Below are 27,784 nucleotides of genomic sequence, written 5' to 3'. Positions count from 1 at the left end.
ATGACTCTGGCCGTGGCCCTGGTGTGCCTGAGCCCCTGGCCCAGCACGGGCGCGCCTCAAGGTCACCCGGGGACTGATCATGGAGCCTTTGACTTGGAGAACTACGATCTGAATGGTGACACAGATTGGGAGAGCCTGGACATCAACAATTATGGCGAGAGCTATGACTATGATGACCTGGATCAAGAGGTGAGGGGGATGGAAGGGATGGAACACAGCAAAGTCCGATGTTGAATTCTAGAGTTCAACCCTGGTCAGGTAAAACGTTATTCTCAAGAAGGGAAATTGGGAAAAATCCCATAAGCTCTACTGTATGTTCAGTGAAGGAGAGCACTGATGATCTATGAAATGAAATCTATGAAATGAAATGACCATTACTCTAGATTCTAGAGTAATGGTCAGACAATTGGACTCGAGTCATAGGGACTCGGACTCGAGTCGACTCGAGTCGCAAATTTGACGACTTCCGACTCGACTCGGAAGGTAAATACTTGAAACTCGACTCGGACTTGGAAGAAAATGACTCGAAACTCGACTCGGACTTGTGACAAGATCAGCCGAGTGCACCAGCTGGGCGTACGCCTAGGTTTACACGTTACGTCCGATGTAGAACTCAAAGTTACGACTAACTTAATTTTATGACTAGTGCACCCTGTATGCGCTGCGTCTGTGTATGGAGCAGGCGTAAAAGTTACACCCAAATGCGTAGCTACTCACTGACAGCTGTCTCATCTTGATCTGCGCGTGATGCGGCCGGAATCTTCTCCAAAAATATCGATCGATATGTGCTGTAAATAGACGCATCAGCAATGTAATGCAGTGTAATGTAATCAGCGTCTTGGTACAAGGCTAATGCGTCGGAAGATCTTTCAATTTCTTCCTGACTTCGTCAACTGCCCGCAGTGCGCAGTCTGCCATCGCATTCAGTACTGATTGCACTTGTGATCAAACTGCTTGTGTTGGCGCTGTTAAATTGAGCTGTGAGAACGTTTATATGCTTTGAATACAACTCTATAAGTTTGAGCTGAGTTGGAGCTGTCTGTCAGCTGTCTCGAGCTGAGAGCTCGTCTGAGAGAAGTGTGTTGCTTGGCAACAAGCACGTATTAACGTGAACGCGCACGTCTGCAGCCTAAATAATCTCTGCCTTGTCATTTTTTCTAACCTGTGACTCGACTTGACATAACCTGTGACTCGACTCGAGACTTGACTTGAAATAACATTGTGACTTGACTTACCTTGACTTGCCGACAAAAGGAAAGACTTGGGACTTGCTTGAGACTCGGGAACAATTGACTTGAGACTCGCTTGGGACTCGGATCAGAGGGACTTGGACAATTGTCTGGTAATGGTGGCCAAACTGGGGTATGCGTACCCCTATGGGTATGTGGAGCTGCTACAGGGGGTACTTGAGAGAAAGGAGAAAATGGAAAAATGTAAGAATAAATCATGAAAATAAATAAAATGTTCAAATAAAGAAGGCACTAATTGCAACTCTTTCACTCGATTTCTTATTTTGTAATGTTCTATTCGTCAAAGGGTGGGTTATGGGTTCATGTTTTTCCTTTGAAAGGCCCAATTTCCATATAAACCTCAGCTATAAAGATTGATGTCAATCTTAAACAGCCACGGCCTCCCTGCTAGTGACATTCTCCAACTTCCCCCTCTTGCAAATTCCAACTCAAAATGACCCATTTCTGTTTTCTTCATGTAAGCAGTGAGTTTAGAGGCTTTGCTTCATGTAAGGTGAGCAGTGAGTTTAGAGGCTTTGCAAAACAAGCAGCAACAAAAAAGCATCCTAATTATAAAATGGTGCTCAGAAAAAATACTTATTGTCAAAAAGGACAATAAATATGTAGACAGACAAATGAGGAAAGGCACTGAGTTACACAGTTGGTACTTTAAGAGAGTAATTAAAAATGTCCTCTTAAATGTGTGTGTGGGAGGGGGGGAATCAGATTTGAACTGTAATATCACTGTCTTGCTACCTTGGGAGGCAGCTTGAGGTGGGCACTGTGGCACCAGAGACCCCTCCACCTGCCAACGATCCCCCAGAGGAGTACCAGGAGGACAAGGTGACCCTGCCCCCCCTACCTCCGGCCCCCGTTACCCTGGACTTCAAGGGAGCGGGCCTCTTTGGTCCTGAGACCGGCCTGGGTAGGTCAAAGGAAGGTCGAAATGTGTGTGCATGTGTGACCTCGGCTATAACAGTATTCGAGTTCTTTGAGTGTTTAGACATTTTCTTGTGCTCCAAAATGTGTTTTAGATTTGCATGTGTTTTAGATTTGCAAAACTAAAAACTGAAAAACCCAAATCAAGATCAGTGAAAGTGTGGGATGAAGACAGTGTAATGACCTTACAAGGTTGTTTTGATTGCACAAATTGGGAAGTATTTGAAAGCCCAGATATAGATGAATATACAGATGTGGTTACTTCTTATATAAACTTCTGCGTCGACAATGTGATACCCACCAAACAAACAAAAATGTACGCAAATACTAAACCGTGGGTCACTGCTGATATAAAAAAGCTTCTAATTGGAAAAGAACACGCTTTTAAAACGAATGACAGACGCAAGGGAAAACAAATCCAGAGAGAAATACAGACGCAAATTAACCAAGCAAAGACGGATTACAAAACCAAAGTGGAGCAACTACTCAAGGATAATGACGCAAGGGGGGCGTGGCGCGGAATTAAAACAATGGTTGGCATGAACCCACAGCGGACCAACTTTGCACAAACAGTAGAGGACGCCAACAACCTAAATACCTTCTTTGCACGCTATGAGACTGACAGACCTGAGCCCAAGGGGGACTGGACAGAGGGTGGCACACCAATACGAGTAACATCGGAGGAGGTGCGGCGCACACTCTGCCAGATAAACACTAAGAAAGCCACCGGGCCCGATGGGATGGATGGGAACACACTGCAGAAGTGTTGTGAACAGTTAAGCCCTGTATTCACCAGACTCTTTCAGGCTTCACTGGACTCCCAAGTCATTCCAAGGTCATGGAAAACATCAAAAATAATCCCACTGCCTAAAAAATCAAAGCCCACTGAATTAAATGATTTTAGACCGATAGCTCTGACCCCAGTAGTAATGAAATGCTTCGAGCGAATCGTTTTATCTCACTTAAAAGCTGAAACTAGTGTTCACATGGACGCTCTACAATTCGCATACAGAGCAAAGAGGGGCGTGGAGGACGCTACAGTAACACTTCTGAACCAAGTCTATAAACATCTGGAAACCCCGTCGTCGTATGTGCGCGTACTGTTTGCCGATTTCTCATCTGCCTTCAACACTGTCCAGGTAGACAGACTGGCAGAGAAGCTGGGCAGCATGGGTGTGAATCACATCCTCATAAGGTGGATATACAACTTCCTTACTGAGAGGCAACAGTATGTCCACGTCCATGGAGGACAATCATCTGTCATCCGCACTTACACCGGGGTGCCACAAGGTTGCGTCCTTGCGCCTCTTTTGTTCATACTGTACATTAACGACTTAATTAGTCATCAGGACTATTGTACAATGATTAAATTTGCAGATGATGTAGCTCTGATCGGCCTTTTGAATGACGACGAGACCAGTTATAGAGCTGTGATTGACCACTTCTATAACTGGTGCTCAGATAACTCACTGATTTTAAACACAAAAAAGACCAAAGAAATGGTCTTTGATTTTAGACGAAACCCGGTTTCTCTGTCCCCCGTGTCTATAAATAATTTACCAATTGAAATAGTACAGGAGTACAAATACCTGGGCACTATTATTGATAGTAAACTCACATGGAATGCCAACACCAATGCCAGGTCTGCAAAGGCCCAACAACGTCTCTACTTCCTAAGGAAACTTAGAAGTTTTAAAGTGGACAGAACCTTGCAGATACTGTTCTATAAGACCTGCATCCAGAGTGTTCTGACTTTCTGTATTCAGTGTTGGGGTGGAGCACTAAGTGTACAGAACAAAAATAAATTAGACAGGGTCGCTAAACTAGGAGGTAAGATAACTGGTGAACCAATGTGCAATATTACCATCATGTCAGATCAGAACACCAGGAAATTGGCGGAAAAGATCATAGGTGATCCACTGCACCCCCCTATGGTCTGAGTATGCACTCTTACCTTCAGGGCGAAGGTACTGTATGCCCAGGATGAAAACCAAACGAGGCATTACATCCTTCGTCCCACGCAGCATTCAGCTGCTTAACAAGCTTTAGCTCATAGCTGATTTCTTAGCACTTTGAATTTGCACCTTGCACCTTGTGCCTTATTGATCATGCAATTTTATTCTTTTTTATGATGTATGTATTCTATGCTTATATATTTTTATTTTTATATGTTGTGCTTTATGTGTGCCTGTGTTCTTTTTGGGCTCTCCCTGTGCATAACAAATTCCCTGAGGGGCAATAAAGGTTTTCATTCATCTACAAAAAGGCGTATTTCCTAACAAAGTGATGAAAATTCAAGAAAGTGAAAAGTACTTGAAAGTGAAAGTATGTAAGTCGTAATAAGACAAAAATGGATTTTAGCAGCTGCTGACCTGGATTGTCTGACTGGATACGACTGGATGTCTTTGTGACCCTGAGAGCTGTCCGTTCCCGTGAACTCACATTCTGTTTTGTTCTGCGGGACCGTCTGGCCTCCAGCCTGGGATCCAAAGTCCACGGGCCAATCAGGGAGCTAGCTGCCTCGTAGTTGACATCGAAACCGGCCAATCGGGGACACCGCTGGCCAAATGGTAATGGCTGCTCCGATGGCTCGTGAAGCAACAAGCATTAATGTCAGCGTCCATGGAGTTTACACACCGGTAAGACCCAATAACAACAATTCAACAAGAACAGGAGTATGCAACAGCGCAGTTTCTCGGCAGAAAATATGTTTTCGACGTTCCTGCGAGTGGATTTGGATTTGACTGGATCTGATGCTGATTGGCTGAAGGACTGGATTTGGCGATGCTGATTGGCTGAAGGAGTTGTCTGTGAAGAGAAGTACTGAAATGACTGTGGACTGCTTGGAGCCCAGACTGATAGGTAGAGCGAAACGGAACGGGAGATCACGAATCAGGATGCTTTTAACCAGGCTACTGTTCTGGAGCATCTGGCTACTGTTCTGGAGCATCTGGCTCCTCTTCTGGAGCGTCTGGCTCCTCTTCTGGAGCATCTGGCTCCTGTTCTGGAGCATCTGGCTCCTGTTCTGGAGCATCTGGCTCCTCTTCTGGAGCATCTGGCTCCTCTTCTGGAGCATCTGGCTCCTGTTCTGGAGCATCTGGCTCCTGTTCTGGAGCATCTGGCTCCTCTTCTGGAGCGTCTGGCTCCTCTTCTGGAGCATCTGGCTCCTGTTCTGGAGCATCTGGCTCCTCTTCTGGGGCGTCTGGCTCCTCTTCTGGAGCGTCTGGCTACTGCTCTGGAGCATCTGGCTACTGTTCTGGAGCGTCTGGCTCCTCTTCTGGAGCGTCTGGCTCCTCTTCTGGAGCGTCTGGCTACTGTTCTGGAGCATCTGGCTCCTCTTCTGGAGCGTCTGGCTCCTCTTCTGGAGCATCTGGCTCCTCTTCTGGGGCGTCTGGCTCCTCTTCTGGAGCGTCTGGCTACTGCTCTGGAGCATCTGGCTACTGTTCTGGAGCGTCTGGCTCCTCTTCTGGAGCGTCTGGCTCCTCTTCTGGAGCGTCTGGCTACTGTTCTGGAGCATTTGGCTACTGTTCTGGAGCATCTGGCTACTGTTCTGGAGCATCTGGCTCCTCTTCTGGAGCATCTGGCTACTGTTCTGGAGCATCTGGCTCCTCTTCTGGAGCATCTGGCTACTGTTCTGGAGCATCTGGCTCCTCTTCTGGAGCATCTGGCTCCTCTTCTGGAGCGTCTGGCTACTGTTCTGGAGCATCTGGCTACTGTTCTGGAGCATCTGGCTCCTCTTCTGGAGCGTCTGGCTACTGTTCTGGAGCATCTGGCTCCTGCAATCAACCATGACTAATTGGTTTGAGGGGAGGGGCCAGACAAATAGCTGTTCAGAAAGAGCCCTATGGTGGACAGGGATAAAGATAAGGGCACATGGGTTGGATACAGAAACCCACTCTGGACACTGGAGAGACTGGAGTGGTGCTACCTGCTGGCCAGCTGATCCCCTTAGCTTGGTCAGGCTCAGCCCAAAACGTTCATGGAAGGCCGCTGGCTTCAGTGCTTGTGGGCCCACCAACTACTCCAACACTATGCGTGTTATATGACATTACTGGTGATGTCACCAATGCATCAGAGAGGGATTTATGACATCACTGATGCTGTATTTGTCAAATTGCTCTAATTTGTCCTTTCTTGCCTTCAGAAGTTTAGTTAAAACCAGAGTATGCAGGATGTGTGTGTGTGAGTGAGTGAGTGTGTGTGTGTGTGTGTGTGTGTGTGTGCATGCATGCGTGCGTATGTGCGTGCACTCGTGTGTTATGTGTGCGCGAGAGAAAGTGTAGGTGTGTGTGTGTGTGTGTGTGTGTATGTGTCTTATCACCCTGCCCTCTGTCTATGTGCAGGTATGCCTACATGCCTGCGGTGTGTGTGTGTGTGTGTGTGTGTGTGTGTGTGTGTGTGTGTGTGTATGTGTCTTATCACCCTGCCCTCTGTCTATGTGCAGGTATGCCTACATGCCTGCTGTGTGTGTGTGTGTGTGTGTGTGTGTGTGTGTGTGTGTGTGTGTGTGTGTGTGTGTGTGTGTGTGTGTGTATGTGTCTTATCACCCTGCCCTCTGTCTATGTGCAGGTATGCCTACATGCCTGCTGTGTGTGTGTGTGTGTGTGTGTGTGTGTGTGTGTGTGTGTGTGTGTGTGTGTGTGTGTGTGTGTGTGTGTGTGTGTGTGTGTGTGTGTGTGTGTGTGTGTGTGTATGTATGTGTCTTATCACCCTGCCCTCTGTCTATGTGCAGGTATGCCTACATGTCTGCTGTGTGTGTGTGTGTGTGTGTGTGTGTGTGTGTGTGTGTGTGTGTGTGTGTGTGTGTGTGTGTATGTGTCTTATCACCCTGCCCTCTGTCTATGTGCAGGTATGCCTACATGCCTGCTCTGTGTGTGTGTGTGTGTGTGTGTGTGTGTGTGTGTGTGTGTGTGTGTGTGTGTGTGTGTGTGTGTGTGTGTGTGTGTGTGTGTGTGTGTATGTGTCTTATCACCCTGCCCTCTGTCTATGTGCAGGTATGCCTACATGCCTGCTGTGTGTGTGTGTGTGTGTGTGTGTGTGTGTGTGTGTGTGTGTGTGTGTGTGTGTGTGTGTGTGTGTGTGTGTCTTATCACCCTGCCCTCTGTCTATGTGCAGGTATGCCTACATGCCTCCTGTGTGTGTGTGTGTGTGTGTGTGTGTGTGTGTGTGTGTGTGTGTGTGTGTGTGTGTGTGTGTGTGTGTGTGTGTGTATGTGTCTTATCACCCTGCCCTCTGTCTATGTGCAGGTATGCCTACATGTCTGCTGTGTGTGTGTGTGTGTGTGTGTGTGTGTGTGTGTGTGTGTGTATGTGTCTTATCACCCTGCCCTCTGTCTATGTGCAGGTATGCCTACATGCCTGCTGTGTGTGTGTGTGTGTGTGTGTGTGTGTGTGTGTGTGTGTGTGTGTGTGTGTGTCTGTGTGTGTGTAAGTATGTGTCTTATCACCCTGCCCTCTGTCTATGTGCAGGTATGCCTACATGCCTGCTGTGTGTGTGTGTGTGTGTGTGTGTGTGTGTGTGTGTGTGTGTGTGTGTGTGTGTGTGTGTGTGTGTGTGTGTGTGTGTGTGTGTGTGTGTGTGTGTGTGTGTGTGTGTGTGTGTGTGTGTGTATGTGTCTTATCACCCTGCCCTCTGTCTATGTGCAGGTATGCCTACATGCCTCCTGTGTGTGTGTATAGCAGGCAGTGTGTACTGTGATGACACCAGCCTGGAGCAGATCCCACCCCTGCCCAAAGACACCACACACTTCTATGGACGCTTCAACAAGATCCGACATGTCAAGAACACAGACTTCATCAACCTCAGTAAGACTTCAGTTACAGTCGCTAGTAAGGAATTGTATTGCGTGACACACAACATCAGTCTCACAACATGAATACAGCTTAGGTGTTGTGGACATGAATAATGTGGAGATGCCCATCCCTCTTGCAAGAAAGAATTACGTGACTATAGCAAAACAACTGGACACACAAATATATAATAATTCACTGAGAAACTTTTATCACATCCCAAAGAGGGGTTAATGGTAAATGAATTGAGAAAACTTGTTGGACATTGTAGCCTCCTTGCAATAGGCTATTCACCTTCGCCTATCCCATAACCGGGAGGGTCGTTGGCACCACAGACGATCTGTCGACAAGCTCTCTCCATCTCTCTCTGTCCTCGGCACGGCAGCTCTCAATAATCTTAATAAGCTCTCTCTGTCCTATCATCCCCTCTCTCTCTGCCTACTGTCCTATCTACCCTCTCTCTCTGCCTACTGTCCTATCTACCCTCTCTCTCTGCCTACTGTCCTATCTACCCTCTGTCTCTCTGCCGCCTACTGTCCTATCATCCCCTCTCTCTCTGCCTACTGTCCTATCATCCCCTCTCTCTCTGCCTACTGTCCTATCTACCCTCTCTCTCTGCCTACTGTCCTATCTACCCTCTCTCTCTCTCTGCCTACTGTCCTATCTGCCCTCTCTCTCTCTCTGCCTACTGTCCTATCTGCCCTCTCTCTCTCTCTGCCTACTGTCCTATCTACCCCCTCTCTCTCTCTCTGCCTACTGTCCTATCTACCCTCTCTCTCTCTCTGCCTACTGTCCTATCTGCCCTCTCTCTCTGCCTACTGTCCTATCTACCCTCTCTCTCTCTCTGCCTACTGTCCTATCTGCCCTCTCTCTCTGCCTACTGTCCTATCTACCCTCTCTCTCTCTCTGCCTACTGTCCTATCTACCCTCTCTCTCTGCCTACTGTCCTATCTACCCTCTCTCTCTGCCTACTGTCCTATCTACTCTCTCTCTCTCTCTCTGCCTACTGTCCTATCTGCCCTCTCTATCTGCCTACTGTCCTATCTACCCTCTCTCTCTCTCTGCCTACTGTCCTATCTACCCTCTGTCTCTCTCTGCCTACTGTCCTATCTACCCTCTCTCTCTGCCTACTGTCCTATCTACTCTCTGTCTCTCTCTGCCTACTGTCCTATCTACCCTCTGTCTCTCTCTGCCTACTGTCCTATCTGCCCTCTCTATCTGCCTACTGTCCTATCTACTCTCTCTCTCTGCCTACTGTCCTATCTACCCTCTGTCTCTCTCTGCCTACTGTCCTATCTACCCTCTCTATCTGCCTACTGTCCTATCTACCCTCTGTCTCTCTCTGCCTACTGTCCTATCTGCCCTCTCTATCTGCCTACTGTCCTATCTACTCTCTCTCTCTGCCTACTGTCCTATCTACCCTCTCTCTCTCTCTGCCTACTGTCCTATCTACCCTCTGTCTCTCTCTGCCTACTGTCCTATCTACCCTCTCTCTCTGCCTACTGTCCTATCTACTCTCTGTCTCTCTCTGCCTACTGTCCTATCTACCCTCTCTCTCTCTCTGCCTACTGTCCTATCTACCCTCTGTCTCTCTCTGCCTACTGTCCTATCTGCCCTCTCTATCTGCCTACTGTCCTATCTACTCTCTGTCTCTCTCTGCCTGTCCTATCTACCCTCTCTCTCTCTCTGCCTACTGTCCTATCTACCCTCTCTCTCTCTCTCTGCCTACTGTCCTATCTACCCTCTCTCTCTCTCTGCCTACTGTCCTATCTACCCTCTCTCTCTCTCTGCCTACTGTCCTATCTACCCTCTCTCTCTCTCTGCCTACTGTCCTATCTGCCCTCTCTCTCTGCCTACTGTCCTATCTACCCTCTCTCTCTCTCTGCCTACTGTCCTATCTGCCCTCTCTCTCTGCCTACTGTCCTATCTACCCTCTCTCTCTCTCTGCCTACTGTCCTATCTGCCCTCTCTCTCTCTCTGCCTACTGTCCTATCTGCCCTCTCTCTCTCTCTGCCTACTGTCCTATCTACCCCCTCTCTCTCTCTCTGCCTACTGTCCTATCTACCCTCTCTCTCTCTCTGCCTACTGTCCTATCTGCCCTCTCTCTCTGCCTACTGTCCTATCTACCCTCTCTCTCTCTCTGCCTACTGTCCTATCTGCCCTCTCTCTCTGCCTACTGTCCTATCTACCCTCTCTCTCTCTCTGCCTACTGTCCTATCTACCCTCTCTCTCTGCCTACTGTCCTATCTACCCTCTCTCTCTGCCTACTGTCCTATCTACTCTCTCTCTCTCTCTGCCTACTGTCCTATCTGCCCTCTCTATCTGCCTACTGTCCTATCTACCCTCTCTCTCTCTCTGCCTACTGTCCTATCTACCCTCTGTCTCTCTCTGCCTACTGTCCTATCTACCCTCTCTCTCTGCCTACTGTCCTATCTACTCTCTGTCTCTCTCTGCCTACTGTCCTATCTACCCTCTGTCTCTCTCTGCCTACTGTCCTATCTGCCCTCTCTATCTGCCTACTGTCCTATCTACTCTCTCTCTCTGCCTACTGTCCTATCTACCCTCTGTCTCTCTCTGCCTACTGTCCTATCTACCCTCTCTATCTGCCTACTGTCCTATCTACCCTCTGTCTCTCTCTGCCTACTGTCCTATCTGCCCTCTCTATCTGCCTACTGTCCTATCTACTCTCTCTCTCTGCCTACTGTCCTATCTACCCTCTCTCTCTCTCTGCCTACTGTCCTATCTACCCTCTGTCTCTCTCTGCCTACTGTCCTATCTACCCTCTCTCTCTGCCTACTGTCCTATCTACTCTCTGTCTCTCTCTGCCTACTGTCCTATCTACCCTCTCTCTCTCTCTGCCTACTGTCCTATCTACCCTCTGTCTCTCTCTGCCTACTGTCCTATCTGCCCTCTCTATCTGCCTACTGTCCTATCTACTCTCTGTCTCTCTCTGCCTGTCCTATCTACCCTCTCTCTCTCTCTGCCTACTGTCCTATCTACCCTCTCTCTCTCTCTGCCTACTGTCCTATCTACCCTCTCTCTCTCTCTGCCTACTGTCCTATCTACCCTCTCTCTCTCTCTGCCTACTGTCCTATCTACCCTCTCTCTCTCTCTCTGCCTACTGTCCTATCTGCCCTCTCTCTCTGCCTACTGTCCTATCTACCCTCTCTCTCTCTCTGCCTACTGTCCTATCTGCCCTCTCTCTCTGCCTACTGTCCTATCTACCCTCTCTCTCTCTCTGCCTACTGTCCTATCTGCCCTCTCTCTCTGCCTACTGTCCTATCTACCCTCTCTCTCTGCCTACTGTCCTATCTACCCTCTCTATCTGCCTACTGTCCTATCTACCCTCTCTCTCTGCCTACTGTCCTATCTACCCTCTCTCTCTCTCTGCCTACTGTCCTATCTACCCTCTCTATCTGCCTACTGTCCTATCTGCCCTCTCTCTCTGCCTACTGTCCTATCTACCCTCTCTCTCTGCCTACTGTCCTATCTACCCTCTCTCTCTGCCTACTGTCCTATCTACTCTCTCTCTCTGCCTACTGTCCTATCTACCCTCTCTCTCTGCCTACTGTCCTATCTACCCTCTCTCTCTGCCTACTGTCCTATCTACCCTCTCTCTCTCTCTCTGCCTACTGTCCTATCTACCCTCTCTCTCTGCCTACTGTCCTATCTACCCTCTCTCTCTCTCTGCCTACTGTCCTATCTACCCTCTCTATCTGCCTACTGTCCTATCTGCCCTCTCTCTCTGCCTACTGTCCTATCTACCCTCTCTCTCTCTCTGCCTACTGTCCTATCTACCCTCTCTCTCTGCCTACTGTCCTATCTACTCTCTCTCTCTGCCTACTGTCCTATCTACCCTCTCTCTCTGCCTACTGTCCTATCTACTCTCTCTCTCTGCCTACTGTCCTATCTACCCTCTCTCTCTGCCTACTGTCCTATCTACCCTCTCTCTCTGCCTACTGTCCTATCTACCCTCTCTCTCTGCCTACTGTCCTATCTACCCTCTCTCTCTCTCTGCCTACTGTCCTATCTACCCTCTCTCTCTGCCTACTGTCCTATCTACCCTCTCTCTCTCTCTGCCTACTGTCCTATCTACCCTCTCTATCTGCCTACTGTCCTATCTGCCCTCTCTCTCTGCCTACTGTCCTATCTACCCTCTCTCTCTCTCTGCCTACTGTCCTATCTACCCTCTCTCTCTGCCTACTGTCCTATCTACTCTCTCTCTCTGCCTAATGTCCTATCTACCCTCTCTCTCTGCCTACTGTCCTATCTACCCTCTCTCTCTGCCTACTGTCCTATCTACCCTCTCTCTCTGCCTACTGTCCTATCTACCCTCTCTCTCTCTCTGCCTACTGTCCTATCTACCCTCTCTCTCTGCCTACTGTCCTATCTACCCTCTCTATCTGCCTACTGTCCTATCTGCCCTCTCTCTCTGCCTACTGTCCTATCTACCCTCTCTCTCTCTCTGCCTACTGTCCTATCTACCCTCTCTCTCTGCCTACTGTCCTATCTACCCTCTCTCTCTGCCTACTGTCCTATCTACCCTCTCTCTCTGCCTACTGTCCTATCTACTCTCTCTCTCTGCCTACTGTCCTATCTACCCTCTCTCTCTGCCTACTGTCCTATCTACCCTGTCTCTCTCTCTGCCTACTGTCCTATCTACCCTCTCTCTCTGCCTACTGTCCTATCTACTCTCTCTCTCTGCCTACTGTCCTATCTACCCTCTCTCTCTGCCTACTGTCCTATCTACCCTGTCTCTCTCTCTGCCTACTGTCCTATCTACCCTCTCTCTCTGCCTACTGTCCTATCTACCCTCTCTCTCTGCCTACTGTCCTATCTACTCTCTCTCTCTGCCTACTGTCCTATCTACCCTCTCTCTCTGCCTACTGTCCTATCTACCCTGTCTCTCTCTCTGCCTACTGTCCTATCTACCCTCTCTCTCTGCCTACTGTCCTATCTACCCTCTCTCTCTGCCTACTGTCCTATCTACCCTCTCTCTCTGCCTACTGTCCTATCTACCCTCTCTCTCTGCCTACTGTCCTATCTACCCTCTCTCTCTGCCTACTGTCCTATCTACCCTCTCTCTCTGCCTACTGTCCTATCTACCCTCTCTCTCTGCCTACTGTCCTATCTGCCCTCTCTCTCTGCCTACTGTCCTATCTACCCTCTCTCTGCCTACTGTCCTATCTACCCTCTCTCTCTCTCTGCCTACTGTCCTATCTACCCTGTCTCTCTGCCTACTGTCCTATCTACTCTCTCTCTCTGCCTACTGTCCTATCTACCCTCTCTCTCTGCCTACTGTCCTATCTACTCTCTCTCTCTGCCTACTGTCCTATCTACCCTCTCTCTCTGCCTACTGTCCTATCTACCCTCTCTCTCTGCCTACTGTCCTATCTACCCTCTCTCTCTGCCTACTGTCCTATCTACCCTCTCTCTCTCTCTGCCTACTGTCCTATCTACCCTCTCTCTCTGCCTACTGTCCTATCTACCCTCTCTCTCTCTCTGCCTACTGTCCTATCTACCCTCTCTATCTGCCTACTGTCCTATCTGCCCTCTCTCTCTGCCTACTGTCCTATCTACCCTCTCTCTCTCTCTGCCTACTGTCCTATCTACCCTCTCTCTCTGCCTACTGTCCTATCTACCCTCTCTCTCTCTCTGCCTACTGTCCTATCTACCCTCTCTCTCTGCCTACTGTCCTATCTACTCTCTCTCTCTGCCTAATGTCCTATCTACCCTCTCTCTCTGCCTACTGTCCTATCTACCCTCTCTCTCTGCCTACTGTCCTATCTACCCTCTCTCTCTGCCTACTGTCCTATCTACCCTCTCTCTCTCTCTCTGCCTACTGTCCTATCTACCCTCTCTCTCTGCCTACTGTCCTATCTACCCTCTCTATCTGCCTACTGTCCTATCTGCCCTCTCTCTCTGCCTACTGTCCTATCTACCCTCTCTCTCTCTCTGCCTACTGTCCTATCTACCCTCTCTCTCTGCCTACTGTCCTATCTACCCTCTCTCTCTGCCTACTGTCCTATCTACCCTCTCTCTCTGCCTACTGTCCTATCTACTCTCTCTCTCTGCCTACTGTCCTATCTACCCTCTCTCTCTGCCTACTGTCCTATCTACCCTGTCTCTCTCTCTGCCTACTGTCCTATCTACCCTCTCTCTCTGCCTACTGTCGTATCTACTCTCTCTCTCTGCCTACTGTCCTATCTACCCTCTCTCTCTGCCTACTGTCCTATCTACCCTGTCTCTCTCTCTGCCTACTGTCCTATCTACCCTCTCTCTCTGCCTACTGTCCTATCTACCCTCTCTCTCTGCCTACTGTCCTATCTACTCTCTCTCTCTGCCTACTGTCCTATCTACCCTCTCTCTCTGCCTACTGTCCTATCTACCCTGTCTCTCTCTCTGCCTACTGTCCTATCTACCCTCTCTCTCTGCCTACTGTCCTATCTACCCTCTCTCTCTGCCTACTGTCCTATCTACCCTCTCTCTCTGCCTACTGTCCTATCTACCCTCTCTCTCTGCCTACTGTCCTATCTACCCTCTCTCTCTGCCTACTGTCCTATCTACCCTCTCTCTCTGCCTACTGTCCTATCTGCCCTCTCTCTCTGCCTACTGTCCTATCTACCCTCTCTCTGCCTACTGTCCTATCTACCCTGTCTCTCTCTCTGCCTACTGTCCTATCTACCCTCTCTCTGCCTACTGTCCTATCTACCCTCTCTCTCTCTCTGCCTACTGTCCTATCTACCCTCTCTCTCTGCCTACTGTCCTATCTACCCTCTCGCTCTCTCTGCCTACTGTCCTATCTACCCTCTCTCTCTCTCTGCCTACTGTCCTATCTACCCTCTCTCTGCCTACTGTCCTATCTACCCTCTCTCTCTGCCTACTGTCCTATCTACCCTCTCTCTCTGCCTACTGTCCTATCTACCCTCTCTCTCTCTCTGCCTACTGTCCTATCTACCCTCTCTCTCTGCCTGTCCTATCTACCCTCTCTCTCTCTCTCTGCCTACTGTCCTATCTACCCTCTCTGCCTACTGTCCTATCTACCCTCTCTCTCTCTCTGCCTACTGTCCTATCTACCCTCTCTCTCTCTCTGCCTACTGTCCTATCTACCCTCTCTCTCTCTCTGCCTACTGTCCTATCTACCCTCTCTCTGCCTACTGTCCTATCTACCCTCTCTCTCTCTCTGCCTACTGTCCTATCTACCCTCTCTCTCTGCCTACTGTCCTATCTACCCTCTCGCTCTCTCTGCCTACTGTCCTATCTACCCTCTCTCTGCCTACTGTCCTATCTACCCTCTCTCTCTCTCTGCCTACTGTCCTATCTACCCTCTCTCTCTCTCTGCCTACTGTCCTATCTACCCTCTCTCTCTGCCTGTCCTATCTACCCTCTCTCTCTCTCTGCCTACTGTCCTATCTACCCTCTCTCTCTCTCTGCCTACTGTCCTATCTACCCTCTCTCTCTGCCTACTGTCCTATCTACCCTCTGTCTCTCTCTGCCTACTGTCCTATCTACCCCCTCTCTCTGCCTACTGTCCTATCTACCCTCTCTCTCTGCCTACTGTCCTATCTACCCTCTGTCTCTCTCTGCCTACTGTCCTATCTACCCTCTCTCTCTGCCTACTGTCCTATCTACCCTCTCTCTCTGCCTACTGTCCTATCTACCCTCTCTCTCTCTCTGCCTACTGTCCTATCTACCCTCTCTATCTGCCTACTGTCCTATCTACCCTCTCTCTCTGCCTACTGTCCTATCTACCCTCTGTCTCTCTCTGCCTACTGTCCTATCTACCCTCTCTCTCTGCCTACTGTCCTATCTACACTCTCTCTCTGCCTGTCCTATCTACCCTCTCTCTCTCTCTGCCTACTGTCCTATCTACCCTCTCTCTCTCTCTCTGCCTACTGTCCTATCTACCCTCTCTCTCTGCCTACTGTCCTATCTACCCTCTGTCTCTCTCTGCCTACTGTCCTATCTACCCTCTGTCTCTCTCTGCCTACTGTCCTATCTACCCTCTCTCTCTGCCTGTCCTATCTACCCTCTGTCTCTCTCTGCCTACTGCCCTATCTACCCTCTGTCTCTCTCTGCCTACTGTCCTATCTACCCTCTCTCTCTGCCTGTCCTATCTACCCTCTGTCTCTCTCTGCCTACTGTCCTATCTACCCTCTGTCTCTCTCTGCCTACTGTCCTATCTACCCTCTCTCTCTCTCTGCCTACTGTCCTATCTACCCTCTCTCTCTCTCTGCCTACTGTCCTATCTACCCTCTCTCTCTCTCTGCCTACTGTCCTATCTACCCTCTCTCTCTCTCTGCCTACTGTCCTATCTACCCTCTCTCTCTCTCTGCCTACTGTCCTATCTACCCTCTCTGCCTACTGTCCTATCTACCCTCTGTCTCTCTCTGCCTACTGTCCTATCTACCCTCTCTCTCTGCCTACTGTCCTATCTACCCTCTGTCTCTCTCTGCCTACTGTCCTATCTACCCTCTCTCTCTGCCTACTGTCCTATCTGCCCTCTCTCTCTGCCTACTGTCCTATCTACCCTCTGTCTCTCTCTGCCTACTGTCCTATCTACCCTCTCTCTCTGCCTACTGTCCTATCTACCCTCTGTCTCTCTCTGCCTACTGTCCTATCTACCCTCTGTCTCTCTCTGCCTACTGTCCTATCTACCCTCTGTCTCTCTCTGCCTACTGTCCTATCTACCCTCTCTCTCTGCCTACTGTCCTATCTACCCTCTGTCTCTCTCTGCCTACTGTCCTATCTACCCTCTGTCTCTCTCTGCCTACTGTCCTGTCTAAATAAAGGCAGAAATGTCTAAAGAAACAACACAAAACAAAAGTGATGTTTCTGTGTTTTGTCTCTTTGTTTAATCTGGCTCTGGGGATCTGGGGCCTGTCAAGGATCAGACGGCAATTCAACCATCACACCAAACCACCAATTAAACCGCAGAGATGCCCTTGGTTTTTCTAAAGCAATGTTCCTTATGGTAACAAAGTTCATCTGTGTCCTGGTCGCTGCACTAGCGCCTCCTCTGGTCGGTCAGGGCGCCCTTTTCGTGGCGGAAGGGAACTGGTGGGAATAGCATGATCCTCCCACGTGCTACGTCCTGCCGGTGAAGCTCCCCGCTGTCAGGTGGAAAGAAGCGGCTGGCAACTGTGTGACAATGTGTCGGAGGAAGCATGGTGCTAGTCTACGGCTCTCCCCAGATCGGCAGAGGGTGGAGCTGGAGCCGGGGCAGCAGGGGGAAAGTGGCAAAGTACAATTGAAAAAGTGTGTGTGTGTCCAAAAAAAACTAAAACATGTCTTTGACACCCAGCTGGCATCTGACTGCACCAAATCAAGATCGCTGCCACTGTAGAAAGTGTTGTTGAAAAATGTGATCAACATTAATATCTTGTGATTTTATTTGTATTTATTTATTTCTCCAGATAAGCTCAAGTCCATTGATCTCACAGGGAACCAGATCTCAGGGATGGACGAGGATGCGTTCCGTCCCCTGCCGCAGCTCCAGGAGTTGCTATTGGCCGACAACAACTTGCAAGCCCTGCCTGAGCTGCCAATCACTATGAGGCGCATTGATATACGCAACAATAGGCTGACCAGCGGTGGTGTACACCCCGAGGGATTCAAGGTAAATAGAATGGACACGCACACACAACAGCTAACATAGCACGCACACACAACAGCTAACATAGCACGCACACACAACAGCTAACATAGCACGCACACACAACAGCTAACATAGCACGCACACACAACAGCTAACATAGCACGCACACACAACAGCTAACATAGCACGCACACACAACAGGTAACATAATGACAGGTAACATGGACAGAACACACATGAACCTGCTGATGACCACACAAAGTCAGGAGCATAAATACACAGAGGGAAGTGTTTCCATGGAAAACAGCTGGGTGATTACTAACAAGGCCGTAGCTGTAGCCCATTTAGCATTTGGAGGGACGATCCGTCTATCATCGATGGCGGCGCCCACCCAACTCACCCACCCACAACGGCGCCGTCGAAAACTTTGGCCACTTGAAGCCCGATTAGTTGTCTGTTGACATACTGACAAATGTCACTGCTGCCCACCCCTGTTCTTCCTCTTGCCGCTCATGACGATGGCACTCGATGAATGAAAGCTGACTGTGATAAAACTGCTTGCATTCTAATCAATAAATATGATATAAGGAAGTACGTCTAGACAGTAAACTATATCAATATGCAATATACAGTAGATGAAAGCAACTACGGTCTATATACATGATGTATTACATATCATGACAAAGACAAAGTGACGTTATGCAGCAGAAATGATTGACGCTTTAACGTTAATGTGCGCAGACTCGCACGACGTGAGGTTTCTGCCAGTAAACGTACTGTATGTATGCTGTGCTGGTGCGAAAGAAGAAGAAAATCCGCACACTGATTTGCAGCTCCCAGAGTATTTTAATGACTTAAAGCAGCTACGAGCAAGATTTTCGATTGTTATTAAACAGTCTAAATTTAATATCGATGCATCACATCTTACCTGTAATAGTAGACGAGACCAACGCAGAGTAGCCTCGCTTGAACCCCGAGTGAATCGGCCAGTGTTAGTCTGTCTGTGGCCAGGGCAGATCAGGAAGTGAAATGAAACGGTTTGCAGCAGCCACTTTGGCCATAACCACAAAATAACTTCCAAAAAACCTGTTAGAATATAACGAGAGATGGTCGCGAGAGTAGCTTGCCCCTGCATGGCGTTCTCCTTGTTTATGTTCTGTTGCTAGGCAGAGCGAAACGGCAGAAGGCAGGCAGCTGCGTTTCACTTCCGGGTTTCACACCCGGGTTTATCCAGTCCGCCGGTAGACAGATTGAGAGAGAGAGCCCCCTGGTGACGCGAGGTTAGACAGACACAGACTCTATAATCATCAAGAGAGCAATCTCCGATTCACACGGCTTTGGTCTCAGCTACTATTATAGGTAAGATGTGATGCATCAATATTGTAATTATACTGTTTAATAACAATCGAAAATCTTGCTTGTAGCTGCTTTAAAAACAACGTTTCGACCAACAGGTCTTCATCAGGCAACTTCAACTGCTGGTGCAGCCTTCAAACGCATCGGGTGCCAGCTGTGCGCGCCAGCTGCCCCAACACAGCTCTCAATGCGTTTGCACTGCTGCTGTGCAACATCTGCGGGTTCAACTTTTTTTAAACATTCTGAGTGCTACCATTTCAGCTAAGCTAGCTAGCAAGCTGGTGCTCAGCCAGACATATAGCGATGGTACAAGCAAATCGGCTCGTTCTCGTCAAAAACGTTTGTTTTCACTCCATGGAATTACTGATCATTTTCAGAAAAACGTTATTCATTTGCACACAGTTTCAGCGCAAATTGACAACGTTAATGTTACCTTTTAAGGCATGTCTGGTGGTGTTTTGGTATGTGTGCTGCTGCGCCATGTTGGAACTACGGCACAAAGCCACGAGCACAAACGACAAACCAACTGCGGAGCCGCCGTATCGCACAGGAAACCAGGTTTTCTTATTTTTTTTACATGGATTTGTCCTTCTCAATGTATATTGCCGTTACGGCCTTAACAAGACACAGACTGGAGACTGACACAGATCTGCTGGACCTAGACAGTGATAAGAAGAGAGAACAGCCTTCCTTAAACGCTGAGGAAGGTCTGAAACGTTCGTTGTTGCTGCTGCTGCTGCAGCCCAGAAGTGAGATTAAAACCTTGAAAAGGACATCTAGAGTGCTGGCTTGTTTATCGGTGAGTTTTGTCAGGACCTAGACAGTGAAACATGAGGAACCTGAGGGGACTAGAGACATAGGGAAAGTCTAACAACGTCACAATCGTGACAGTACTCTCAAGGGACGGCTCCTGATGTCCCACAAAGAGCCGAGCTGGTCGGCGGAGTCACAGAAGAGGGCAGGGGGGCACGGAAAGGAACAGTCCAGCAGCCAGGCAGGAAAACAGGCAGGGAAGAAGCGATGACCCTAGGAACCTTCCACTGCCACTCGGAAAGGAGACAGCCTCATTCCACCCAACAGCGATGGCCCCGCCGCGGGAAGGTGTCGGCCAAGCCGACTGCGGTGGCGACCACTGAATGTGACATGACGGGTGGAGGACTTGAGGCCGGGCCGAAGGAGCGCCTGGTCGGTGCTTCGAGGAGAGGTACCGGAGCTGCAGACGTACCTCCTCCAACAGCTGCCCAGCCGGTGCTCCAAGGAGAGATACCGGAGCTGCAGATGTACCTCCTCCAGGAGCTGCCAATGGCGTCCAATCGCCACCCCTTGGGCTGGCACCGAAGACACAACACAGGAGCGGCCCACACAGAAGACAGGGGGTCGGGGAGTAGACGGGCCAGGCCCGGCGCTAGGGGCGGGCCTGACCGGGCCGGGCCCCCCCATTCAACAAACTGGCCCCCCCATTCCAAAAAAAAAAAAAAAAAAAAAAAAAAAAAATTTTTGCTAAACGTTTTTCCGTTTTTCTGTTTTAAAGTTTAACATGGAATCTGGCTGTCATTAGGCATTGATTAACTGAATGCTATTGCTAACTGTTACTTTGAACATCCATTTGCAATGATTCTGGCTGGATATTAACTATTGTAAATTTGTCACAATGAATGCAATTTGTGCACAATGTGTAAATACACTTAATATTAATTGTTTAGGCCTAATTATTTGTAAAGTCACAACACATTAGAGATGTGTGTAGTTCTTCACAAATTTAGCCTCTTCATTTTGCTCTCAAATGCACCAGGTTGATGAATTTTACTTTAAAATGTACAAAATCTTCTTCCGGGGGAGAATCCCCCCGGACCCCCCTTGGGTAGCTTGGCCCCCCCAAGCTAGTGGCAGGCCCCCTCTGTAACTTGGGTCTGGAGCCGGGCCTGAGACGGGCCTTGAGGTGTCTGGGTATATTTCATGAAGTAGAAAGTCAGGTTGCAAGCACACTCGAAAATATTTAAAAACTCATTGGGTGCAGGGCAAGCACGAGATATGAAAAAGAGAAAAGCCAGCACTCCAAATGTCTTTTTTGTTGGTTTATTTCCTCAACGAAATAAACCAGGAGCTACTTCTTAGCTGTTTTCTTTAATATTTTTTCTTATTTTCTATTGGTGTATTCTCAAGTACCCCTGTATGTAATTAAGATTGTACTGAGAACATTAGGACCCCTGTGCCTGTTTACTCCATGTATGGCTAACCAACCTCCTACAGTAACTTGTCACTAGAGCCCCGTTGTAAGTTCTGGTATGATCATGCTCATTATATACAGAGCCTTATTGTGAAGCACTTCCGTTTGGGAGGTCTTTATACAACACTTGTATTCTTAACTTTTCTATGTATTATTCTAAATGTATTATTCTTAATGTGTTTCTTTTCTTACTAAATAGTTCCTTGCCTCTATTCGGTATAAGGCACATTACAAAATGTTTTATTTTATTTTCCTAATTGATTGTACTTCCGGCATGACTGTATTTAGCCGTCTTTTTTGCCTGACACAGCACAACGCTGAGGAAGGTCTTTGACTGAAACGTTCGTTGCTGCTGCCCAGGTGTATGAGGAAATAAACCAACAAAAAAGACATTTGGAGTGCTGGCTTTTCTCTTTTTCATATATTTCATGAAGCAACAGGTCACACGACAGTGTTTCCCCTACAATTGTACAGGCCTGACGTGCCTGCCAGGCCAACGAGCCCCCGCCAGGCCTGGTTTTTATTTTTGCTAATAACATAAATGACTAATATGAATGAATAATGACATCACAGTCTAATCCTAACGTTCATCTTATCCAAATCTGGCTTCAAACGGCCAAAATTTTGGTCGCCAGCGAGGCTCTTCCCCCCCCCCCCGCGTTCGGTTTAGGTTTAGAAGTCCCTCCAGGCCTGAAAAACATTGTAGGGCAAACAGTGAATGACAGGTAACATGGACAGAACACACGTGAACCTGATGACCAGACAAAGACTGAGACATAAATACACAGAGGGAAATGATTACACATGGGAAACAGCTGGGTGATTACTAACAAGACACAGACCAGAAACTAACATAGATCTGCTGCACCTAGACAGTGAAACATGAGGAACCTGAGGGGACTAGAGACATGGGGAAAGTCTGACAAAGTCACAATCGTGACACATTTTATGTAGCTGCTTTTGTAAGCATACTTCATACACACTTTATGTAGCTGCTTTTGTAAGGATAATTTTATTCACACCCCTCACTCTCTCTCTCTCTCTGTTTCTTTTTTACTCACTCAAGAATCTAAAATATCTCTTCAAGGTCCCAAAAGCTGAATAAAAACAGTTTGTGGTTTATTTAATCAATATCATGGATGACTGATAGTCTTGGAAAGCAGGGGAGGCACTGAAATAATATTTTATCTGGCAGCAACAGGCAAGAAAAGACGCTTCTTCCGTTCTTGCCAAATAATCTATCTTGGCAGCTATGGGTGTGTAGATATATGATCCCATACAATCGAATCACCACAAGAAGCCATTGAGAAGTGGGAGTGGGGACATGTAAGGACTTAACCTTCATTGCTGTTACATTTGCTCATTCACAACACTGTCGAGTTGACATTCAGTGTGGGTGAAGCCCCCCCTTCTGACCAGTCTGTGTATTGCTAATTCCCTTTTCTCTTTTCTTTTAACATACAGGATATGAGTGAGCTGGAATTCCTCTATCTGTCCAACAATAAACTGGATTATATTCCTACACCACTGCCTGAGAGCCTGAGGGCGTTACACCTGCAGGTAATAAACTGGATTATATTCCTACACCACTGCCTGAGGGTGTTACACCTGCAGGTAATAAACTGGATTATATTCCTACACCACTGCCTGAGAGCCTGAGGGCGTTACACCTGCAGGTAATAAACTGGATTATATTCCTACACCACTGCCTGAGGGTGTTACACCTGCAGGTAATAAACTGGATTATATTCCTACACTACTGCCTGAGAGCCTGAGGGCGTTACACCTGCAGGTAATAAACTGCAGGTGACCTTCAGGTGAACGATTAAGCCCTCCGCTACGCGTCGGGCTCAATCCACCTGTCGGTCATTATTTCCCCCGTAATCACCGCCTCAATATACATTATCCCTTACTTATATTCCTACACCACTGCCTGAGAATCTGAGGGTGTTACACCTGCAGGTAATAAACTGGATTATATTCCTACACTATACTACTGCCTTAGAGTCTGAGGGCGTTACACCTGCAGGTAATAAACTGGATTATATTCCTACACTATACTACTGCCTGAGAGCCTGAGGGCGTTACACCTGCAGGTAATAAACTGGATTATATTCCTACACCACTGCCTTAGAGCCTGAGGGCGTTACACCTGCAGGTATGAGCACATGCTGATGCTGTAATGTACAGACACATTTTAGTTTCTTTATTTATAATCACATCAAATTCAAAATGTATTTCAGAATCACAACCATAAAACCATGATGACCACCACATTGTACACTGTAGACACACAAGCAAGTTATAAAACATTCCAAGAACACTATGGATACAGGTGGCAGTGTATTTTCCAGTATACCTTTTTTACTTGATTATTTGTGAGTGAAGCATTATTGGAGTCATACACTTCTTCCAAAACTGATGTTGTATTACAGTTTCTTCAAATGATCCAGCAGCAGCAAACAGGGAGTACTTGTGATTAGGGCTGGGTATTGTAAAAAAAAAAACACCAGTACCAAAACCAATACCCTTCAATTGATACCGATACAAAGTACTTTTTTTCAGCCATACTTGGAACGTTTTGGCAGCATCTCGGCACGCTGAACTGCCAACAACAACTTAAGCCACACCCACTTTCCATCTAAGCCCCACCCATTTTTAAGACCCGGCCCCTCCAAGTGCAGATATGGATACAGAGCTACATCACTGACTCACATCTCTCTCTTCAGAACAACAACATCCAGCATCTCCATGAGGACACCTTCTGTAATCGTCATGACCGTAACTACATTCGTCGTAACCTGGAGGACATCCGGCTGGACAGCAACCCCCTGGACCTCAACCTGTTCGCCCATGCCTATGTCTGCCTGCCACGCCTGCCTGTTGGTGGCCGCTGACAGAGAACCCCCTGGACATCAACCATCCATGTATCCCAGAGTAGAAACAGCCATCATGGGCAGTTGGGCACTAAAACCTTCCACTGAAAACCAGACCCATGAAATTATTTTAGGCGAGTTAGCAACTCCTTAAGGCATTGTTTCCCAAACTGTGGTCCTCCGCCTGGTGGTCCTTCAGAGAATTGATTTTTTTTTTTTTTTTTTTTTTTACAGACAACAGTTTTTACATTAGCCCTGAGGAGTACTAGCCGGATTGGGCTGATTTTCAGAAATATCGCGATATTTGGGAAATCTCGCAATTTTGAACATTTACTTTTAGAGGCTGCAGCAGGCTCAGTTCTAAAGCCAGAGTGAAGTTACTGGTATCATATGAAACTAGAAGACCTAAGGAATTGATTTGTATCAACCATACCATGCTAGTTTGTCAGGAAGGCAGCTAAATAACACTCCAAAGATAGGCTAAATTGTGGCGAGGGAAAAAAAGGGGTCCTCTTTTTCACAGCCTAATGTTGGCAGGTGTGTGTGTCCGTTTTGAACCACCTAGTAGCCTTATATTGTCATTTAGCCTTTCTGCTGCTATTGCATGGTTAAATCAGCAAATGTTATGTTATGGGGGGGGGGGGGGGGGTGTACGCAGTGGAAGTGGTCCCTGGGAAATTTGGTTTGGTATGTAGTGGTACTTGGTATGTAGTGGTACTTGGACGGAAAAGTTTGGGAGCCCCTGCCTTAAGGCAAGTTTGAAAAGACTGGGATCATAGGGAAACCACCATCTAAATTAAACCAGTATCAAGATGTCAGAAGTGCAACACACACACACCTTAATTTGGAGACCATGACACCCTGGAGCCTCAGACCACTCAGCCATCCTGATTACTTTTTGGACCATACAGTAGGACATTTCATATTCAGTGGTTTTGCTGTGTTTAGATTTTGGGGGAAGTTTGTTAAGTGGCGCATAATATAAATTACATTTGACACGTTATTATTACTGTATTATTTTAACAGAATGTGGAATAGAAGGGTAAGCTTTTTGGATGTAGTTATTCCTACTGACCACAGTGTGGCAGTCTCTCTCTACTCTTTCTAGGGCAGAATTGAACTGCTCATTGAACTGTACAGACACCCATGGTAACATGAAGTCATGAACAAGAATGTCTACTGTATCTTCAATTCAAGGTACTTGTCAGAAACACTCACACCCAGAAGCATTTTGTCAAAGCATATTAAACATAGAATGATAACTTCACACACAGTGCTTTTGACTTCTTTTTTTTTTACTTCTTAGAGATTTTGGTACTCAAACTGTATCATTGTACAATAATAAATACAAAGGAGGTTTTGAAACAGGAATTCTGAGCATTTTGAATTTGTATCCTGTAACTTCTTACCATCTCCACTGATAAGCTAACATTTTCCCATTGTCTGTCTGTCTGTCTCTCTCTCTCTCTCTCTCTCTCTCTCTCTCTCTCTCTCTCTCTCTCTCTCTCTCTCTCTCTCTCTCTCTCTCTCTCTCTCTCTCTCTCTCTCTCATATGAATGCAGAGGACAATGTTACTTCTGTTTTGGTTTGCAGCACTTTGGTTACATCATAACTTGATAATTATCATGACAGCATCATAGTGAATATTTATAATTTGATATGAATCCACACTCACCATCTTAAAAACATTATCTTTCCTCTTTCATCAAGCCTCTGTGTGTGTGTGTGTGTGTGTGTTTGTGTGCGCAACACTATTGTAGTCGCTCACTCGCATCCATAAAACAGGGATTTGTGGCTTGTGTAGCAGCAATGTGCTCAGCGCTGATCTCAGACCTGCCGGCACAGAGTCACTCAAACGACTGGTCAATAGCAGCTGATCTAAAATCAACCGTTAGCTGATCAATGTAACATCACAGAAGGATTATCAGGCAGACTTAAGTCAGAAGGTGAGTAAAAGGAAGGTTCTGATCTGTTAACCCAGCTCTCTTGTGTACGTCACCTGTCAGAGAGTCTGATTACTTGCCCCTCTGGGTAACACTTTACAATAAGGTACACAAATAATATAGTAGTTACTAGTAAACTAATGAGAAACTAACTTTTAGTTAATGAATACTTAATGATTATCTAATAGCCCTTAAACATTATTTAATCATTAATTAATAATTACTTAAAGTCAGTTCTGAGTATAGTAGCTAATCATTAGTTAATCATTAGTTAAAGTCACTTTGTGAGTATAGTAGTTAATAATTAGTTAATCATTAGTTAAAGTCACTTTGTGAGTATAGTAGTTAATCATTAGTTAAAGTCACTTTGTGAGTATAGTAGTTAATCATTAGTTAATCATTAGTTAAAGTCACTTTGTGAGTATAGTAGTTAATCATTAGTTAATCATTAGTTAAAGTCACTTTGTGAGTATAGTAGTTAATCATTAGTTGTGAGTTCCTTATATCAGAATATCAGCAGCTTGACAATGACAGTCGTGACCTCATAGCATATGATCAACTCAAAAGTCACATTCCAACAGACATTTGTGGGTAACGCTTTAGATTAAAAACATGATGAAACCAACGGACAAAGCCCATCTTTATTTTGTCACAGACGACACACCACACATGCACACACGTCAGTGTAGGAAATTTAAAAGATATTTTGGGGGCACACTTTGCCCCTACGGTAGAAAGAAATGGGGGCATTTTCACAATTTTGGGGGCACTTAAAAAAGTAATTACTGCATAAAGTTGCTAAAGCGTAGTGTGGACAACAGCGCACTGTGAGTGTGTTCTTCATCGTCTTCTTCTGGCAACCAGCTTGCAGGTGTTGAGTGTGTGTTAGAGATGAAAATTAAGGGGGTACGGTGGTGCAGTGGTAAGCGCTGTCGCCTCACAGCTCGAAGGTCCTGGGTTCGATTCTCACCTGGGACGCTGTGAACGCTGAAGGAATGCGTGCCCGTCCGCATGTCCTCGAGTGGGTTCGTCAAAAGGGCCTTTCTGTGTGGAGTTTGCATGTTCTCCCCGTGCCTCCCGGGGATTTCCTTCATATAGGAACCCCCTTCACCAAAACATGCAATATCCTGGTTGCTAATGTGGTTCCTCCTCTGGTCGTTAAGGGCGCCTTTTCGGAGGGAGGGGAACTGGTTGGAATAGCGTGAACCTCCCACGTGCTATGTCCTACCAGTGAAGCTTCCCCTGTCAGGTGAAAAGAAGCGGCTGCCCATGTCTCGGAGGAAGCATGGAGCCAGTTTCGGCTCTCCCCAGATCGGCAGAGGGTGGAGTAGCAACCAGGATAAATAAAAAAGTAAATTAGCACTAAGGGAGATAAAAATGGGATAAAAAAAATCGGGGGGGAAATTAAATGAATTAAATGAAAAGAAAATTATATAAATCTTGGGGGCCATTTTTGCCCCTGGATCATGGTTTTTAGGAGCATTCTGAGATGTATTGGGGGCATTTTAGCCCCTGGCTAAATTCCTACACTGACACACGTGCACAGCAGCCAGTACACACACACACATGCAATTGGAGGCGCCGTGAAATCTGTTTGAGCCATCCTGGCTCGTCCTCCTCCATGGTTCAGGCCAGGAGCGGTGGGCAGCAGCAGTGAAGCGGCCAGGGACCAACTTCTTCCAACCGCCACTGGTCAGTTTTAGTGGGGGTCCACATTGATGTTAGAGAGAGGAAACTCCAGGGGAGCACGAGGAGAACATGCACACTCCACACAGAAAGGCCCTTTTGACGAGATAACCCACCTGGGCACCAGGCGACGCTGAAGGC

At 47.4% G+C, this 27,784-nt stretch overlaps 1 protein-coding gene across 1 annotated transcript; it reads left to right on the top strand.

The window, feature by feature from the left end:
* On the top strand, positions 1-24,035 carry optc (opticin; the record flags this gene model as incomplete). Its single annotated transcript, XM_083662004.1, has 6 exons — positions 1-189; positions 1,998-2,154; positions 7,814-7,972; positions 17,374-17,576; positions 22,603-22,698; positions 23,868-24,035. The coding sequence occupies 6 exons, from the start codon at positions 1-3 to the stop codon at positions 24,033-24,035; spliced, it is 972 nt and encodes a 323-aa protein (XP_083518130.1).
* Between the last annotated feature and the right edge of the window lie 3,749 nt (positions 24,036-27,784).

The sequence above is a fragment of the Poromitra crassiceps genome, assembly GCF_964638095.1.
Source record: "Poromitra crassiceps genome assembly, chromosome: 27".
NCBI lineage: Eukaryota > Metazoa > Chordata > Actinopteri > Beryciformes > Melamphaidae > Poromitra > Poromitra crassiceps.
Note: the sequence above shows the minus strand (reverse complement) of the source record. Positions and strands in the feature narration are given on the sequence as shown.